We start from the raw sequence: 20,584 nt of genomic DNA, 5'->3' as shown, positions 1-20,584 counted from the left end.
AAAATGGTTTCAGTGGAGAGGAATTTAGAGGATGATTGTGATCACTAAACAGGTAGTGTGTTGCATGGGTGAATCTTTGGGAATAGTCAAAACTGCATTTTATGTGTCAAAAATGATTGATTTTTATTTTATGCCAACAATCTATAGGATATTAGGTGAAGGTTTTGTTCATGAAGTCATTTAGTAAATGGATTTCCATAAATCTGTCAAAATGAAATTTTTGATTAGTTATTAAGAATGGAATTTGGACCTATTATTAATGCAGTTTTCGATTTTTGATTTTTCAGGACCCACATATTTTCAAATATCTTGTACATATTAAGTACAGTATTGGGTATTGGCATGGGCTGGTAAAAGATTCTTAGGGTGTGATAACCTTGAATAAAATTATCATGGTTTCACGTTATTGTGATTACTGCTCTAAAATATATTCTTTAAATGTCTGGGTGAAAAACAAGAACTTTTTTCCACATTGAACACAATGGCTATGTCCAAAATCACATACTTCCATACTATATAGTATGCTAAAAACAGTATGCGAGCCGAGTAGTATGTCTGAATTCATAGAATTTGATAAACAGTATGCAAGAAGTATCCGGATGACCTTCTACTTCCGGCAAGGTTCTGAAGTGTACATCCGATGGACTCTACGATTTCCCATGATGCACTGCCAGAGAATTCATGATTGGGAGTGAAGCGGGTATGTCACGTGATGATGACAAATGGCATCTGTACTACATCCATTTATACTACTCACATTCATACTGTATAGAACATAAAATAAAATATTTTTGTTACAGTAAACATGTCAGGCTATATAATTCAAATGAATCAGTGACATCTGCTGTCTTCATTAGTTCACAAACACAGATTTCTTTACAATTTAAAACACATTTTTGCAATCGTTCTGTTGGAGATACTGTTGTCCTAAATAAGTTTTTTTGTCAATTGTACATATACCGTAGGAACAGTAAAACAGAAAATTTTGGAGGTTTTAAAACCTTGACTTTTCCAAAGCGTGGTATACCTTGAAAACGATTATCATTCCTTGCCTAATTGGGTAGGCTAATTTGTTTTTGTTTACTATAGATGACCTGTTACAACAGCAACTATAAAATTGCCAACATATTCATGCACAATAGTATAATTCAAATAGGTTTGTGTAGCGTTACTGTAAATTACTGTAGGGTTTATTTTCCTGAGCGCTGGCCAGGAACAGCCCAGGTGACAAAGTCTAAACGGCCCTATTCATCTATGTAGTCATTCATTCCTGTCTTTTTGATAAAATAATATACGGCTGTTAATAATCTGGTGTAAATTCACATAAAGCACACTAAAATGCAGTTTGGTTGAAACCTGTGCTGCATATGCATTTGGAAGCATACTAAATATGCAGAGCGGTGGATCATGTCACTGTTTTCTGAAACACTCTTTTATTTGAAGACAGCACACACTCACATCTTATCTTATTTCAAGAGATTTTCTCATTGGGAAAATGTGCCCAGGGTTACATTTTTGAGAACCGACAAATATCTGCTCGCTGGTACATATTGGCTGAATTATGTGTGTAAAACGAATGCTACAGAACAGTACCGCTGACTGCTTACCTCTGTATGGAGGGCTTTTCTGCTGTAACTGGTTTGCTCCGTACCTCACCATGAACAGCACCATAATTTAAGCATAAAACCACGGTTCGAGTCTAGAGAAGGACAGTTCCAGAAACCAGGCAAAATGAAACCCATATTGCTTTAGATACATATGGTGATAGCTTTTCTCTTTGGTTTGCTTTTGAGAACACTATTGGTTGGGTTTAGAGAGGGGAGTGTGTGGGTTAGTTAAAAAAATGCAAGAAAACATAGTCCAGGGTACATATTTGTCGGTTCTCAAAAATGTAGCACTGGGCACATATTTCCAATGGGATAGTGATATGATAACTCTATTTAGCATTTTAGAGGCTGGTCAGGTGAACGAGGCTAATTTCAATGACACACATTCATGTTCATGCTAGTTGTATGTAGTTTTTTTTATTAATCAAAGCATGTAAATTAAATTTAATAGGTTGAATAATATAAAATGATTAGTCGATTAAAAACGTTGATTTCAACTAATTATCAGCATTGACTCAGAGCAGCTTTTATGCTATTAACTTTAAATTTTCACTCTGTGTTCAAAAGTTGCAAGATCCAATGCATTATGGCTGGAACTGAAGAATAAACTGCAGGCTTCTGTGTTCCACCACAAGTTTCTCCCCAACTCTTGAGTCCCATCAGAACAACACCAGACGTATTTGTCAGACAATAGAAAAACCCACTGTTCCAGTGACTCTGTGAAACAGACAAGAATAAGCTATATTAGCAAAATACATGCTAACGTTTTTTTAAATGTCTGTTTATCAAGACTAAAAAGAAAATTGTATTTCCACTTCAAAAACGTTGAGCACTAACCTTCAAAATTTCTACATGGATCAAAATAATACATTTTGAACAATTTTGTTTTGTCCGTACATCGAAAGTCAATGGGCAACGAAATATTTTGGTTACCAGCATTCTTCAAAATTCTTCTTTTATGTTTAGCATGTTTAGTGCCATGCCTCCTTTTTAAAATCATACATTTATGTACAACTGAATAAGAATTTATACGAATTAGCCACTAAACTGACAAAATGTAAAATAGATATGTTTCCTTATGAGATCAGGCTAGTTTTGGAGCAAGTAGAGAGTGAATGATGACAGTTATTAACTAACTGTATTACTTTAAATACACAATTAGTTCACCGCTATGGGTTTTGTTTTGGAACTACAAGTAAACCTACTATTTTATAGATTTATGTACAGTAGATTGCGATTTTGGAATATTTTCGCATCAAAAAAGTTACCTCATTCTCTAGTTAAATTCTAATATATAATACCTGTAGCACTTTTTTCTTAAAGTTTATTAAAGTACACTTGGGCGGCACAGTGGCTTAGTGGTTAGCACTGTCACAAAAAGGTCGCTGGTTCGAGTGCTGGCTGGGCTAGTTCCCATTTCTGTGTAGAGTTTGCATGTTCTCCTCGTGTTCACGTGGGTTTCCTCCGGGTTCTCTGGTTTCCCTCACAGTCCACGACATGAACAAAACAACAAAATTGGCCATAGTGTATGAATTGCGTGTGTGAATGCAAGAGTGTATAGATGTTTCCCAGTACTGGGTTGTGGCTGGAAAGGCATCCGCTGCGTGAACAGACAGTATGCTGGAATAGTTGGCGGTTCATTCCGCTATGGTGACCCCTGATAAATAAGGGACTAAGCCGAAGGAAAATGAATGAATGAAAGTCCACTTTAATAACATACTAGTGTAAACCGCCAGATTTGAGGTTTTATACTGTCAGTTTTTTATCTAAACTTATATTATATTGTTTATTTTTGCATTGTTGAGAGACTTCATTAAATGAAAGGATAGTTCACCCAAAACATTTATTTGCCCACTATTTATTTACTCGCTTTATGAATTTATATTTACTTTTGAACACAAAACAGGTTATTCTGAAGTATGTTGGGGAAAAAGCAGCCATTGACATCCAAAATAAATACTATGGAAGTCATTGGCTGTTTTTCTTACTTCGTGTTCATCAGAAGAAAGAAACTCAAACCAGTTTGGAACAAGTGGATGAAAAACGTTGACAGAATTTTAGTTTTTGTGTGAACTATCCCTTTAGGAGTGGAATTTATAAAACAATTATCAAACATACCCACTAGAGGTCAGCATTTCTTCTATTACGTTCCCTACTAGCAAACAGGAAGTGTTTAGCAATACTTTAGAGCTCCTCACCACGCCTGAATCTCCACTGCTCAGTCCAGCACACAGCAAAGTAAGTGTCAGCCTGGTTCTGTGGTGTTGTTCACACACCGCGCGTTCCACCACAGATATTTTTAGCCACTGCTCATGTCCTGCTAAAAAAGAGTGCATAACATTCACCCAAAGGTCTGCAGAGTACAGAATGTGCAGTAGAAAAATCTCAAATTTGCTTTGTGTTGATGAATTTAAAGTTTTGAAAGTTCAGCTGGAGGTCAGCTCTCAGTTTATTCAACAAGTGATTGTGAAAGTCATGCTTGCTTATGATATGAAATATGATATGAAAATCCTCCAAGCCAGACTATTGTGTAACTATCATCGCAGTCAGCTTGTGAAGGCAGACCGGTGACGTACGCATTTGGCCGGTCCACACTGGAGTCCAGCACTGGAGGGAGGGTGGGATTTCCTGACCAACAGAGGGTAGGCAGACAGGCTGTATTCTTCCACTGAGATTTAATGGAGAGCTGAGCTGAAGCAAGCCACGTTATAGTCTAGAGAAGAGGAGTTGAATTGAGGGTTTACGAATACTCTGAACACCTTACGTGTCTGAGGAAGAGATATTTGTGTTAAAATTGGTTTTTGGGGTAAACGGTCGCTTTAAGAGATGAGATTAATGCAACTGATAGCAGATCAACATTGCTACTTCCTGTTAAAAACAGTGAAGTCACTTTCCTGTTGGTGGATGTTGATCTCACAAGTGTCATTCTCACCTGATTATTTAAACCATATGCTGTTACTGATACAATTCTCAGAAGTCTTTCATCCCTGCAAAAAAAATCAACACTTGTATTAAAAAAAAAAAAAAAAAAAAAAAAATAGTTCATAATTTTATAGACTAAAAAGAAGTTAAAAGACGAACAGCTTCAGAAACTCATGGCAACTGCAGCTCTCAAAATTCGCTTTCCAAGCTAAATTTACAGGAAAGCATCAGATTGGTAATTTTGATCATGTTTGGAGCTAAACTTTGCAGGACGGTAAAACACTGGTGCATTTTAGTTGTAAAACGACATTTTAGAATAAAAATGGTCCTCGTCTAGATGAGAAAAATGCTCTCCATCCTCATAAATGGTCTAAAAATGCACTGACATGTGACCATTCCATTTTGCCGTTTCCACAGTTGCAGTCTACCAGTTGTGTTATGGTCATATAAGAAGGGCTTGATGAATCAGAGAACATACCTCAATAGTCTAAAATACTAGAGTGCGATTGTAGATCAGATGTTTATAAAAGTTTGTGTTTTATCCTGTCTATACTGAAAGGAAATATCAGCATTTCCAAACTAAAACAGAAACTTTAAAAACATTTTCAAAATGCCTCAGTTTTCACAGATTGAAGATGACGGAGGAATTTTAAATCGTAACAAAATTGTAACACCAGGCGTAATCATAAAAAAAAAAGAATTGCATCAGTGTAAATGCTACCAGTGGACCCATCTTGCTGTAAAGGGAGATGCTGATTAATTTAGAAAATTTGGGATTTAAAAAAGGAAATAATATAAGGCAAAATGCATGTAGTTTGGGTGAGTAAAACGCAAAGTTTACTTCTTAATGTTTTTTAAATTAAGTAATAAATCTTTAAATGCAATATTTCTCGAAGTAACGCACTACTCTTACAGTATTATACACTGTTATACTCCTGTGAAATAAAGGCACTTTTTTGGAGGGAACGCAATACTTTTGTAAGGAAATGCAAATGTTTTACACAACAATTACAAGTTTCTTTACAAGAGAGCCCTGAGCTTATAAGATCCTCGAGCCCTGGGCTCCCTCCAGTTAGCAGGGTAAGAGGGGAGTTTGAGCTCAGGTAGATCTCTTGTTATTGGCTAATGACAGATTATAGGGATAGCTATAGAGAAATATACTCTTCTCGAAATTAGTTTATGAATAAAACTTCACAAAATACAAAGCGATTTTGATATCATTAACTACATTGATGTCAAAACAACATCAAACTGACATCTAGCAAAGGTTTTTTGTTTTTTTGTTGCTGTTTTGATGTTTTGACATGTTTTTTGATGCCATTGTTTATGTACAGTAGTTTTATATCCAAGGTAGTTTGCAGTGTAGGGATACAAGTCCCTACAGTGATTTTGAATTGATTCGTAACTGAAGGTTTCAGATGAGTAAAACTTATCTTATATAATAGTACTTATTTTGTTGTTATTTTGGTGGTCAAAAGAGGGCATCAATGTGTGGATGTCAAAATGACGTCAAGGTTTTGACATCAAATCAATTTGCATTTTTTACTTTTTACATGTTTTTTTTAGCATCAAGGTGCCTGCTGGGATACTTTCATGAGAGAATGCAAATGTTTTATGAGATAATGCAAAATAATAACTGCACTACTTTTGCAGCGAGGCTCAAAGTTGCTTTAGAGAACACAATACATTTGCAACCCATCAAAAAGTGTCATTTATTCTCAATTATTTTAGAGATAATTCAATACTTTTGTAAGAAAGGTGTTTTTTCTTGAGGGAAGGCAAGACTTTTGCGAGAGAATATAACATTGTTGCTATCGACTGTAATACTTTATGACGGAATGCAAAGTTCTTCAGGAAATGTAATACTTTTTGTGAGGGTGCACAAAGCATTGAAATGTAATTTTCCCCCCATCATTATGTCCCCGTAGGAGCTCTAAAGAAAACAGCCTTTTTTATTGTTTCTGGCATTGCTCACAGTCATTAAAACAGTGTGATTAGTAAGGATCTATTGTGCCTGGATGATCACCCCGTTGCAGTCTTGGCCTGAATCCAAACTAATGCTCACATGCCACAGCTTTCCCATCATCCTCTGCCGCTCTTCAGGCCATCCAGTCCAGAGGCCTCGGTAACATCAGGCAATTCCACACGAAGCTGAGAAAAGTCAATGGAACACTAGCATGAATACTTGTGTAAAACCCAAATACACCCACCCAATCTGTTCAGAGATAAATGCATTTGGAAATGTTCCCTTATTTTACCACATTTGACACGACTCCCGGCTGGATTCCACACATACTAAAGATCCCCTAAAGCAAGAAGCTCACTGTGAAGAGCACAAAGGACAAACCAGCCTGCAAATGTGGTGAGATAACTCTGCTGTCATCATCTGCTTCCTCCCACTGATCTTCATACAACCGTCTCTCGGAGATCTGCGAGGAAATGTAACATTCAAGGCCTTATCATTTTGTCATCATTTCACACAGCAGAAGTCTGTGGTTACAAACACAGTGGTGTCAGAAAAGTCTTAGTAATTTGAGTTAACAAGACAACTACTGATAGCCCTATTATTATGTCTTTGTTGTATAAAAGGTGATCTCTTTAAATGTGTTTTAAAGAAATACTAAATTTTTTTTGGAAATAGGCTCACATCTAGAGTTAAACAGTTGAGTTTTACCATTTTTGAATCCATTCGGCTGATCTCCGGGTCATAAATCATTGAATCAGATTAGATCAGTAGCATCTCGCTCTAAAATGTCTAAAAAAGAGTTTTGATTATTTATTTAAAGCTTAACTCTTTTTTTTTTTTTTGTTACATCGTGTGCTAAGACTGACGAAAAATGAAAAATGAGTTGCTATTTTCTAGGTTGACATGGCTTGGAACTATATTAAATAGAAAATTTATCAGTAACTCTTTTTTTATTATTGATTTATGCTAAGCTAAGCTAAATGTTGAGTAAAATGCAAAGTGATCTGGAGATCGACTGAATGGATTATAAAATGGTAAAATTCAACTATTTAAAGGAATAGTTCACTATATTGAACAGGAAAATTATCATGACCTCTTTTTTTATTATTGATTTATGCTAAGCTAAGCTAAACTAAAAGTTCTCCCACTAGACCTGGAGATCAACTAATGGATTCAAAATAGTACAACTCAACTATTTAAAGGACTAGTTAACTATATTGAATATGAAAATTATCATTAACTCTTTTTTATTATATGCTAAGCTAAGCTAAGCTGAAAGTGCTCCTGTCATTTGATCTATTTGATAAACTGTGAAAATAACCCATCAAAACAAGACTTTAAGACTAGGTTGACTGTCGTGTTGTGGCAGCTTATCGGTTTTGGTGAACGCATATAATTATTTGTCATGAGTCCTGCATCCAGCTGCGCAAGAAAACCGATAATACGATGTAAGTGAAGTTCTAAGTCTTGGACCTTACTCTGAAACAAAAAAAATGAACAGTAAATAGATGTGAAGCACCAAAAAGTGGCCCATATTAAATTTCAATTTTTACTAATTTGGGCTTTTGTTATTCATGAATTTTTGAATGTACTTTTTACAAAAGAGACTAGAAAAATCGTGAAACTCTACAAATTCTAAAAAAAGAAAAAGAAAAAAAAAAGACAAATTCTGACTGAGGAAAGTTCAATGTGCTCTCCATTTTGTTATTTGACTAATAAATGACAATAGACTTCAACATTGTTAAATTTAAGACTTTAACAAATTCCTATACATTTTTATTTATTTTTTTATTGTAATTTATTGAATATAATGTAATACATTGTATTTGAAATTTATTCTTTATTCTAAATATTTAGGAACTGTTTTTGATACTTCAAAAATCTCATAATTAAAATAGAACTTGAGGGCAAATAACAGCAAAAAGGTCCACTGTTTGAGAAAAAAAACCAGCCCTTTCACCAGGCTGGCTACGTTGCTGTCGTAGTACCTTAAACATACAAAAATGTACACTAAAAAGGTACTTTAATAACTTCCACCTGTATGGTACATCTTTAAAAAGGTACCACCCCAGTGACAGATTTTGTACATTTATTGATGTGGATAGGGGATTTGTAAAATAGGCCTATTTCCTAAAAAATGTGAAAGCACAAACATGTTTATGTTCGGGTAGTGTGTTTATATAGTAGGTTACATGTGGGTCAGGTTTGCTTGGGTGAAATTTGAACACCTGCATTGAGGTTTCTTTCCTCATGTTGACTCTCACCTTTTTCACTGATAAAAGAAAGGGAGGCACTAAAACCACGGGCAGAGATGGTGCTGTCTGTGCTGAACTGCAGATACATTATGTGACTGTAGCTGAAGACAGCTGGAGGGACGCTTCGGCCACATACTGCCACTTAAAGCAAAATAAACAACAACAAAATGAACAGCAGAGCACTGACTACATTCCCATAATGCTGCATTTTTTCCCTGTGGAACTGATAACAGTGACACTGTAACACAGACAGTGCTTGTAACATTAGACTTCTGACTCTGTAACATTTGCATTCTTAATGATAAAATAAACCTGAAGAGCCACTGAAGTGTTTTAGATCAGTACGTATTTATTTGTAAAGCCTTTTTTTTATTATTTGTCAGATTTTGTTTTTAAAATACTGTCATTTATCATTTTCTATTCATCAAAAAATCCTGAAATGTTTTCGAAAATTGACAAAAGATTTACTGTAGTTTAGTAGCATACAATAAGAAAAAATAGCAATAATATTTTCTATATTTTTTAATGAGAGACTTCTTTTAAAACATTAAATTTAACCAACCCCATAAGCATTAGCATGTAGTTCTGTTTAAATTAAAACAAAACAAATTCTTATCTATTGCTTAATAATCCTTTTATATTTACCTATTTCATCCTTGCCATCAATGTCTCCAACACTGTGAGTGAATCATATTCACAGTCCTCTGACTCCTCAAGATCAAAGTCGTCGAAGTCGAGCTTAAAGGTATATAATAGGTTATTATATTGCAAAAAGCATGTTAGAAATAACAAACAGAATGATTATTGGGGGGCATTGTTCAATTTAGTGCTTCTGACACAGATATATAGTATAATTTTCAAAAGTTATATCTGCATTGCATTTTGTAACAACCTGACTGCAGTAACGTCACAGCCTCACTCTTTGAAGTCTAATTGAGTTTCACATTTTCTCTTGCAGTGAAACCGATCAGAGCCTCCAATCTCCATGCATGCATTCATGACCGGACAAACAGGTCACGACTGGACAGAGAAGCCACCAGGCACCGACTGAGCCAACACAGGGGTCTGCAGAGTTGTTTTTACCTTAACTATGTGGCCCTTCGGGGCATAGATGACCCAGCGGCAATTGGTGTTGTTGCTGTAGGCTTGCGGATAGGCGGGACTTTTTAGCAGCCCCCTTGGGCTCTAACAGCACTACTGTTTCCACATTCAGCCCCTGCACAAACACAAAAGGAGAAACTGGTGGAATGGAGCCCGGCCGATGACGTTGCACCAGTGTCACATTTCTGTCTGGCAAGGGTCATATCGAGGGGAGCAGGGTGGTGATTTGAACCTCGCTCTTACCTTCTACGAACTACTCCCGAATTGGTGGATGCCCCCTGGCAGACATGCAACTATGGAAATGGTTCCTTTGAGATAAGATTCTCTACCCTCTGTAGAGCCTGAATGGCTGCAGTGTGAAAAACACAACTCCTACTGGGGTTGCCTACTGCCTTACAACCTGACTGGGGAACTGAGTACACCTTGCAGTCCAGGTGATGAAACCAACAGATAAATTGAGCACAACATGGACTGCTAATGAAGAGGACATTATGGGTGGAATGGTTTTCTGGACTCTATGGATACACATTTATGTACATGTAAATGAGTCAGTGCTCAAAAATACAGCATTAGGCCTGTGCAAGCATGCTAATGAAGTACACAGTGTGCAAACATGTTATTTCAATCATCCACGGCAATGTACAGTATGGTAAACTCAATGACTTCTATTGCACAACCCATTCTGTATTGTCACTGTACTGTTACCAAACAGGCTTGCGCATTCTGAATTCCTCAAGCATGTTATTATGTTTCTTTCAAGCAATTCGAACATTGACTTATTAAAATATTTCACAACAACAAGAACTTAAGAAACCAGTCTGACAGATTCAACTCACGCAAAACCGTAGGTCCTCAGGAACACCACTGACTGGATGGTGAATCCTGCACCTTGCTGCTTATGTCAGATGCAAATTGTACTTTGACAGTATGGGAAGCACCATAAGAATCGAGGAAGGAGAGCTGACTACCACAGAACCTTCCTGGTGAGCAAGGTGAAAAGGTGAAACATCCAAACCTCAAATATACCAAGTCCATCATTTATTGTTCCCCTTACCTATTTGCCTGTTATCATCACATACACAGTCAGGTGTCGTTTGGCATTGAATGTCATTCTCCAGGGTCAATCTCATTGAACTTCAGTAGAATTTGCTTACCATTGGTGACTCGAATGAACCACAAAACACATTCTGCCCCAAAAAATTGTGTAAAGGCTTCCGGTTTTTTCAAAATATGTAAGATATTCAGATATTACTCACTCATTGTTATTGTAACTTTGACCTGGACGAGCTGGGTTTCTGATGACACCTTCACTTCCAAGAACCACTCCGTCAGGTACACTGCACAGAGACCTGTCCAAACCTATAGTACATTGATTTCTAAAAGTAGTCATTTATTTAGACAGAAGTTTTCCAGAAACTTGTACCTCCAGTTATTTACCATACCAGTACAAAGAGTTTTATAGCAAATGACAACAGTTTACAAATTCTAACTCAACCAAAGCACTCACCTTTCCTAAGATTTGACTTGATCCATGACAGGAACATTAAGACATCAGTGAATACTCCAGGTGAGCCTCTTCTGGATGCTGGTTTGAACTTGTTGTTATTCCAACTTCGACCGCAGCCCTTGCCCCATGACGTGACCCCCACAGCCACCCACCTTCCATCTGCTCTGGGGCAGAGAAGAGGACCCCCAGAATCCCCCTGAAGTAGAGGAAGACACATGGGAACTCAGAACTGAGAGTTGCAAGTGTTTGGATCATCTCTGCCAACTCGAACCAGTAGAGTCTTGAAGGTGTCAGTAATGGCCATGGGTATGTTTTGGGAAACTTGTTTATTGTCAACATACTTGACAGGCATCTCTCCCTCCTCTTTCTGGGCCAGCACACATAACTGTGAAGGTCTTCTGCTCTGGTCTAAGAGTTTGTATGACTTGTTTGCATTTGCTTTGGTCCAACAGGTCCAGATGCACCTCCTGAAGTACAGAAGAAAGCGACCCTCCTAAAGAGAGAACAGACCTTTTCAGCTTTGTTCCAAGACCTGTCTCTCAAGCTATCATTGTTAATCGGTTGCTCAAATCACTTCTTACTCTCAGTAATACGACCCCATCCACCAACAACACACATGGTGTTTGGTACAAACCTCTTCCCAGGATAAGGCAGACAAACAGGTTTAATAAAATCACCTGTGAAGAAAGCACATCTGAAATTAAGAATAAAAAAGTTCTATAGTTGAAATAGACTTGCAAAAAGAATGACTTGCCAAAGTGAATGCGTCCATTAATCTCAAGCAAAGCAATGTCGTAGCTCATGGGTGAGGTTCGTTGGTATTTTTCATGGAATTTTATAGTCTTTACTTGGAAGCTTTTCTGCCCTGTCAACTTTTCTTTGGTTGAAATTACCTGCTACAGCCTCAATCCTGTGCAAAAAGTCCCTAGGGCAGGCAGTTATATTCAATAGTAAGTCAATGAAGCGTTGACAGGGTCAACAGTTATGATTAGTCATGAGTAAATGAGTGAACCTACTTGGATACACTTGCAAAGCAGTGAGCAGCTGTCAAAAGCCAGTGGTCTGTCAAGATAGCTGCAGCACAGAAATGTGATCCTCTGATGCTAAGAGACACCTGTAGATGATCGTAGGATTTATTTTGCACAGGGTGAGACTTCAGTGCAAATTAATTATGCAATCTGTATAGAAGGACATGTACCAGCCATGGATGGGAACCATGTCTTGCCTCTGACCCTCCAACTACCCTCAAAGAACGGTCAAGGATTCCTTGCCTTACCAGATCCACACTTTGCCTCTGGATATCAAGTGACAGAACAAAGATTAGTCATTAATCCGTAGCTCCTTCCAATTAAATTGAATTTAAACATATTTTACCACTGAGATAAGGACCAAAAGTCACTCCAAGACAAACCAACAAGCTGAGGAAGCCAGCAAAAGTCTTGTAGTATAATTCAGACATCCTGAATCATCTGCTGTTTAAAGACTAAGTTTGGGGAATTTATAGAAGTGATGGAGGGGTGGTCTTTTTGACAAATGTACTACTGAGGTCACTCTCATAACTTTACACAGGAAATGCACTGGTTGAACGGTAGATTGCATGGTAAGTAGGTCTTTTTGATGCATGTTTTACACCTACACTCAAAGATAGTTTGAAGTCTGCTGACATTACAGATCTAATTCACCACAGGAACCTACTTACATTTTTTGTCCATGTGTGTCTCATTAATCTTCTCTAGGGTACAAGGAACATCAGCAGAAAAAGGTTTTACAGCTGCTTGTGATTCAGCTGAAAGAGAAAAGCTTCTTCGTGACAATAAATTTCCTTTGTGGAGCAGAATGACCTTTCAATTTGAAGGTTTATTGGAAATGTTTGGGTACTTTCTGAGTTTATGCTTAAACAATATAAATTATGTAGATTTTAGGACTTACACTGTATGTATTTTTTTCTCTTACAGATTTTTTTAATTAATAAAAAGGATATCTTTCCAGTTCCAGACATGAAGGAAACTGACATGATTTCATCAATCATCAGTTGCATTTATTCAGTAGATTTGCCCTACCATGACATGCCAGACGCTAACCATGTCATTATTTTAAGTGCACATTTTGGACACTTCCATATTGAAAGACCTCCCAGCAAACAATTTTGTGTTTAATAGACTTCTAATAGACATCTAGATAGACAGCTTGGCTAAAACAAGGCTAAACTTGGGCTGTCAGTGAAAATCTAATAGACATCTAAGAATAGCCCAAAACAAGACTAGTCGTCAAATAGACTTTATATGTGTAGCTCTTCATTTCTGTTTATTTGATTACTAGTATAGATTTGGCCTATTTTTAGATGTCTATTAGATTTTCACTGACAGCCCAAATTTAGCCTTGTTTTAGCCAAGACGACTATGTTTAGACGTCTGTTAGACATCTATTAGACATCTTTTTCCAAAAAAAAGCATAAAAAAAATGCTTGCTGGGCTTTCTTGTGCAATTTAACAGAGAATAACCCCACAGTTCACTTTGCTTTACATACGTCAGACAACGGTCTAGTAAACAGCAGGGAAGGTCTTCTTAACACAAAAGACAATTGTTGCTGGAGTATGGTATGAAGTTCACCACTGGTGACACCAACCTAAATGAGGATGAATGTCCTGTCATAAAATTGTCAACACATTTAAGCTTTGTCTCTGCAGAACAAAAGTTGAAGGCAGGTACTTCATGCAAAAACCAGACTGACTTGTCATATTCAGTCTGTTCAAACATGACCACAAAGAGAAGCTGGAGAAGAGAGAAAGATAACTTTATGTTGTTTGAAACCGCAACACTAATGCTAATTCAGTTCAGCATAATAGTTTTGGAAGTAAAATATAATGCTCTTCTGTTCAGTGATATCCAAGAGAAGTCCCTTGAAACATGTTGCCTGGCAACCACAGTAAACCACAGTAGAGCATTTATGAGAAGCCAGAAAAACCTGAAGTCCTTTGTTTCGTGCAGATTCCCGTCATTCCCATTACTGCTGAGAACTCACAAACCTTAGGCCGACACAATTTGCTCAGTGTTTTATCTACATTATTCTAGTTAAAAAGCATCTAAGAGCACAGCATGAAATATAATAAGACACTTATGTGAAAGCCAGTGAAACAGTGTTAAACTAGATGCTGATTCAGCTTTCTGCTGAAGAATGTGTTCACACATTGGTTTACTTGTTTCACTTTTCTTCTGTATTGTATGGTTTGTTACAGCCAACGATATGGTGCAATTTTAAAGGGGGTTTCCACTATGGATACTACCTAACACCTGATTGGCCTACTATTTTAGTCCAACATCAATTGTGGTTCAAATCCACCCACACCTTTTTAAAATGTGATGTGTAAACACTGCTGATCACTGTTGCAACATGACACACAACCACTCACGAAATTTAAAAAGGCAATCAGTAACAGCCAATGTATGAAATATTTAAATGAATGCCGCACTCTCTCAGTGACATGCTCATTTGATGTCAATTCCAAGATGGTGGCTTCCAGTAAGACTAGCACAGAGCCATCTTTTGTGAAACAAAATGAAAGTATTATTAAAGCATAAAATGAGTGGAAACCCTGGTAAAATACATTTCTGAGATAATATTAGCTTTACTCTCAGTCAAGTGTGTAGATTTGCTCTTGACAATGGTGGGACATACATCCCGAGAGCACATGCATGAACAGCATAAATTCAGTTCAAGTACTTTATTAATATCAAATAAACACTTAATAATACAAATAACAATTCCGTCCATGCTGCAAAAGTCAATTTACATGATTTTACTGCAGTCGGGCTTTGAGGAGGTACGAATGTAGAGAAATTTAGAGAGGTGTGTGATGCAATTTGCTGTTTTATCCTGACTATTGTCTTCGATTATTATCATGGAGGCCAAAATCAAACTGAATTTTATTAATTCCACTGCCTTTTAATAGTTTTACGGTGAACTAGTAGCGAACTTGACTTGGTGCACGTGTAGGTTCAGAGTTGACCGAGCATTACTTGGTTATTTGTAATATTAAGTGTTTATTTTATATCATTAAGTACTTTATTCAGTATGAGTGTTTCCCAGTGATGGGTTGCAGCTGGAAGGGCATCCGCTGCGTAAAACGTGCTGAATAAGTTGCCGGTTCATTCCACTGTGGGGACCCCAGATTAATAAAGGGACTAAGCCGAAAAGAAAACGAATGAATGAATGAAGTACTTTATGTTTTTAAAAGCGTAAAGCAGGATTTGTGCTGTTCAATGTATGCGCTCTAGGGATGTATGTCCCCACCAATGTCAAGAGGAAATCTACATCCTAGTAAACAACAGTCACGTCCCATGCTACAAAAGTCAATTTACTTGATTTTACTGCAGTCTTGCTCTGAGGAGGTAGGAATGTAGAGAAATTTAGAGAGGTGTGTGACACAATTTAACTGTTATAAGCCGATTATTGTTTTTCATAATCATGGAGGCCAAAATCAAAATTTTTTTTTAGTCAATTGCACAGCCTTGGTTAATAGTATTACGGTTAACTAGTAGCAAACTTGACTTGGTGCATGTATAGGTTAAGACTTGACAGAGCATTTCTTCATTTTTAAGTCGAATAAATTATTGGTAGGGACATTTCAGTAATCGGTGGAGATCGGTGGGGACACATTTTCTCCGTCCATGCGAACTCTATGCCCTTGGTTATTTGTAATATCAAGTGTTTAGTTTATATTATTATGTACTTTAATCATGTTTTTAAAAGCGCTAAACAGAATTAGTGCTGTTCAATGTATGCGCTCTAGGGATGTATGTCCCCACCAATGTCAAGAGAATCTACGCCCTTGCAAATAACAGTCACGTCCCATGCTACAAAAGTTAATTTACATGATTTTACTGCAGTCTTGCTTTGAGGGGTAGGAATGTAGAGAAATTCAGAGAGGTGTGTGATGCAGTTCAACTGTTTTATCCTGATTATCCTGATTATCATGGAGGCCAAAATCAAAAGTGAATTTTAAATAATTGCACAGCCTTGGTTAATAGTATTATGGTGAACTAGTAGCGAACTTGACTTGGTGCACGTGTAGATTAACAGTTGACAAAGCATTACTTTATTTTAAGTCGATTAAATTATTGGTAGGGACATTTCGGTAATTGGTGAAGATTAGTGGGAACACGTCCCTCCGTCCATACCAACTCTACGCCCTTGGTTATTTGTAATATTAAGTGTTTATTTGATGTTATTAAGTACTTTAATCACGTTTTTAAAGGCGCAAAACAGAATTTGTGCTGTTCAATGTATGCGCTCTAGGGATGTATGTCCCCACCAATGTCAATAGTGAATCTACGCCCTTGCAAATAACAGTCACGTCCCATGCTACAAAAGTTAATTTACTTGATTTTACTGCAGTCTTGCTTTGAGGAGGTAGGAATGTAGAGAAATTTACAGAGGTGTGTGTTTTATCCCGATTATTGTTTTTCATAATCATGGAGGCCAAAATCTAAATTTAATTTTAATTAATTGCTCTGCCTTGGTTAATAGTATTACGGTGAACTAAATTGACTTGGTGTAGCTTAAGAGTTGACGAAGCATTACTTTGTTGAAGTCGATTAATTATTGCCAATGCCATGCCAATTCTATGCCCTTGTTTACAGTACAAACAAGTGTTGCCTTATTTTTTTTAAAGATGACAGCAATCATTTGTTTTTCAGTGTTGAATTCAGTCATATGGCACCAAAATTCCAGATGAAAGTTGCACAAGAACTCATTTTTATTGAACCAAACCAAGTCAGTTAACATGACTGGTTTAGCTTGTGTTATTTCTTGAACACACAGTAGGTGTGTTTGCAAACATTATAGACCATAATGCTTTCAGTTGGTTTATGTTGGCATGCAAATATAAGCTCCAGCCCAGTGAGGTCACACATTTTGATGTCATCTGTTCATAGGATTGACCTAAAAGATACTACAACATTGGTGCTTAATGCAAATGGATTTTACAGTAACATTAGAGTGGCACTACTGTCCCTTTGGGGGATTATAGGGAGAAATCCTTCAATCCTACTCTGAGATCCTTAAACCCTGTATCCTTAATAATTTCCCCGTGTGATCTCTTTCCAGAACTCTCGCTAGAATATACGTTGGATGTGAATTGTCATACAAGTGTTTTTTCACACAGGATTATTCTTTTGCGCTTGGTGGTGGATTGTGACGTCGGTTCTCTTCTGATAGGCATCATGATCTGGCAACCCATCACAGTTCCTCTCCAGCGAAGCTAAGCTACATCTTCTCTGCGTTTCCCATCACTGCTGGGGAGAGTACTAGACCCTTCGTATCGACCGACACGCAAAAAATAGTGCGGGGAAAATATATTCAACATCCCAGGTAAGCGTACGTGTGCTTCGCGATTGTATCTGAGGTTACCTCGTTTTTTCTTAGCGCAAAATTGAGTTTGCGCGTTTTTGGAGAGTGAAATGCTAGCCGTCGTTAGCACACTTTCGCATGCTGGGGTTTTCACCGGTGTGTTGTAAATCTCGAAAGAAGCACAGCTGGTATGTAAGGCTTCAGCTCGTGGTTTGAACAGTGATTAAATACACAATTTTATGTGTAGCTGCTGTTTTGTTTGCTTGTACAAATGGTGACCATACTCTCTTTTTTCACGTAAAGATCTGGAGATTTAATATTAAATAAATATAAGAACGTCTGTTGAAACTTACAAGACTTTTATTGACGTATGTATACACTAATAATGATGAAATACGTGCTTATTTAATAACTGCAAAACGAACTGTCCTAATAGTTATATACAATATGAAATATTCATTTGCATTTTTTCCCCATATGCTTACAAATACATTAAGGAAAAGTCAAGCACATCAATACTACAGTTTGTGCCACCAGATACGTAATATGCTACATTTTAGGCAATACATTAAGGCGCGTGAGATTCTTATGAAATGTGAAGCATGTGTCATTTTGGCTCGTGCTCAGCGCTCAGTAGTGGGTCAGTGTAAGGCTGCACAACAAAACATTAAAAAGATCGGGATCTCAGTTTAAACCAGCGGAACATGAATGATGAATGATAATGATTTGCATATGTTTATTCCTTGGAAGCGCTGCATTCAAATCTGTGTTTGATCGAGAGATCATAGTTCAGTTTTTACACATTTTCAGTTAGTTACAAACAATTAAATTACACAGCAGTACTGGGATAAGTTTATAGTTCAGATATAAACACTGATCTTCGTGGTAAAGATTAAAATCACTGTTTAATGGAACTTGACGCTGGTGAATGTTGTCGCAATTACATTGTGTAACCTATGGGTGGCGACAAACAAACATCCAAATTATCTCCCTGAATAGATTTTCAAAAATGATCCACCTATAATGAAAGTTTTATGTGTGAATTGCTGAACCATTAATTGAAAATAAGTGTGTTTTTGAAGAAATGGAAAGCAATTGATGTTTGTCGTCTCCCTTTTTTGCTGAAAAATTGTCCGATCCTTGACTCAAAAAACGTGTGATCCGAACCGTAAGATTTGTGATCCGTTACACCACTATTAAATTATTTGTATATATATGTAAGATTAACTTTAAATGACCTCTGCCATCATCTAGTGCTCATTTAATGTAAATATCAAGGAAATGCAAACATAATTAAACATTAATCACACTGTAATTTATGCTGCTGTATTTGATTCTTCATGTTTGTTTTGTTCCTCAGCCACGTAAAATCGGTTTCTCCAGTTTTGGTCCACGTAAGAAGCGCTCGGATGATGCCACAGACTACATCTGTCCTCTGGATGCGTCCCAAGCCCAGGCTCTCATGAACGGGGCAAACCGGCCCTACAGTGGCTTCAGGGGCCTGAGCCCAATCTTCGACAGGGACCCCGAGAGAGAAGGAGCAGGTGGGAGCTCTACAAATCTGACGCTCCGCAAACCAATAACCCTCCACCTAAAACCTCATGAAACTCAGTGCCATTTTAAAACACCCACAATCCCTCATTGGCAGAATGAACAGTGCGGAAAGACTTGGTTTAGTACTGTATGAAAACATCATCTCACGTGGGCAACATGGTTTAGAAAATGTTTTTCCTAAAATAGTGCCACTTCACCTTTGATGGACATATGTTTGATTTCATTTTTTTTTTGTGAATAGTAAAAGATTCTGTCTAACAAGTATTCCATTTTTGTAACCAACATCTACTTTGTGCTGTTTTAAAAGACAGTGTGTACAATCTTGTGCAATATTTGCATGTTTTAGAGTTATTTAATGGTATATTTATGGCAAGTTTTTAAGAGGCACACAGACTACTATTATATGTTCAGAGGCAGCACATTTTGACTAATCCAAGTTTATTTTTATTCAGCAAAAAGCACATTTTTATAGGTGAATATCTCATCTTTGCATTTTAAGATACTGTAATTATATTTAATCCAAAATATTGTGAAATAAACACCTTCAGTCGGGCTTGTATTGTGTTTTTTAGCATATAGGGGGACTTTTCGTTGATCTCTGTTCTTGTTTCATAGCTTTATTTAATTTGTAAAACTGAGGGTAAGTTTACACAACAGTTTTTGGACTAAAGAGGTTGTAATTTATTATTTTTTTAATTAGAATGTTTTGCATAGATACAGATGACAAACTGTATTGTGCATGCCAGACCAGTAGGTGGCAATGTCACTTTGAAAAAAAGTCCTGCCATTGTTGTTTTTTGTTGTCAAGTATTTAGACTGAACATATAATCATACCTGTCAAACATTTTTCCCGGGATTTTCCCATAATTCACAATTTTATCTCACTATCATCCCGTAAAGGGAATTTTCTCATATTTATCCCATAATTGTAATCTTTCTATGAAGGGTGGCATTAAACATCAAAGAGCCGATCCTCCCTATATGCAACCCATACCGCCGAACCACCAGGGGATGCTCCTTGCTCTTAAATGTGAATCTGTTCTGTCCTTTTATTTTAATTTGGCTTGAAATAAAAATAAAAATGGCGGGATTCTCTTCCTTACCATTACAGGCGCCGTCGCCGCTTCTATGCAATCCTCAAAACATTTATGTAGCGTTGCGTGACTGTCGCTCCATAGTGACGCTGTTTCCCAAACAGATTCTGTACACACGATTTGAAGCAGAGCGAAAGTGGACACTCTAGGTTTTGGGTGTGTGTTAAACAGACATAAACGCATAATTAATAATAATAAAATATTAATAATAATAATAACAACAACAACA

At 37.0% G+C, this 20,584-nt stretch overlaps 2 protein-coding genes across 2 annotated transcripts; both read right to left on the bottom strand.

Moving 5' to 3' along the window:
- Positions 1–2,054: 2,054 nt before the first annotated feature.
- Positions 2,055–4,462, bottom strand: LOC130219901 (transmembrane protease serine 11E). The gene is made up of 3 exons (XM_056452399.1): positions 4,184–4,462; positions 3,806–3,927; positions 2,055–2,324 (listed from the first exon to the last, which is right to left on the bottom strand). Exons 1-3 carry the CDS (start codon positions 4,185–4,187, stop codon positions 2,157–2,159), a joined length of 294 nt encoding a protein of 97 aa, XP_056308374.1. The 5' UTR covers positions 4,188–4,462; the 3' UTR covers positions 2,055–2,156.
- Positions 4,463–6,611: 2,149 nt separating this feature from the next.
- LOC130219039 (ovochymase-2-like) lies at positions 6,612–12,161 on the bottom strand. The gene is made up of 9 exons (XM_056451308.1): positions 12,113–12,161; positions 11,940–12,035; positions 11,700–11,851; positions 11,359–11,554; positions 11,108–11,210; positions 10,249–10,366; positions 9,411–9,488; positions 6,854–6,958; positions 6,612–6,680 (listed from the first exon to the last, which is right to left on the bottom strand). The coding sequence occupies exons 1-9, from the start codon at positions 12,159–12,161 to the stop codon at positions 6,612–6,614; spliced, it is 966 nt and encodes a 321-aa protein (XP_056307283.1).
- Positions 12,162–20,584: the final 8,423 nt, after the last annotated feature.

This window comes from Danio aesculapii, chromosome 25 (assembly GCF_903798145.1).
Source record: "Danio aesculapii chromosome 25, fDanAes4.1, whole genome shotgun sequence".
Classification (NCBI taxonomy): domain Eukaryota; kingdom Metazoa; phylum Chordata; class Actinopteri; order Cypriniformes; family Danionidae; genus Danio; species Danio aesculapii.
Note: the sequence above shows the minus strand (reverse complement) of the source record. Positions and strands in the feature narration are given on the sequence as shown.

Excerpts from the sequence above, each read along its gene's own strand:
- LOC130219901 (XM_056452399.1), bottom strand. Across the intron at positions 2,325-3,805 it reads GCAGTGGAGATTCAGGCGTG|AGTCACTGGAACAGTGGGTT; the intron begins GTGAGGAGCTCT and ends TCTGTTTCACAG.
- LOC130219039 (XM_056451308.1), bottom strand. The coding sequence starts at position 12,161 with ATGAGCTACGACATTGCTTTGCTTGAGATTAATGGACGCATTCACTTT. Across the intron at positions 12,036-12,112 it reads TAATGGACGCATTCACTTTG|GTGATTTTATTAAACCTGTT; the intron begins GCAAGTCATTCT and ends CTTTCTTCACAG. Across the intron at positions 10,367-11,107 it reads CAAAGTTACAATAACAATGA|AGTCCAGAAAACCATTCCAC; the intron begins GTGAGTAATATC and ends GTGTATCCATAG.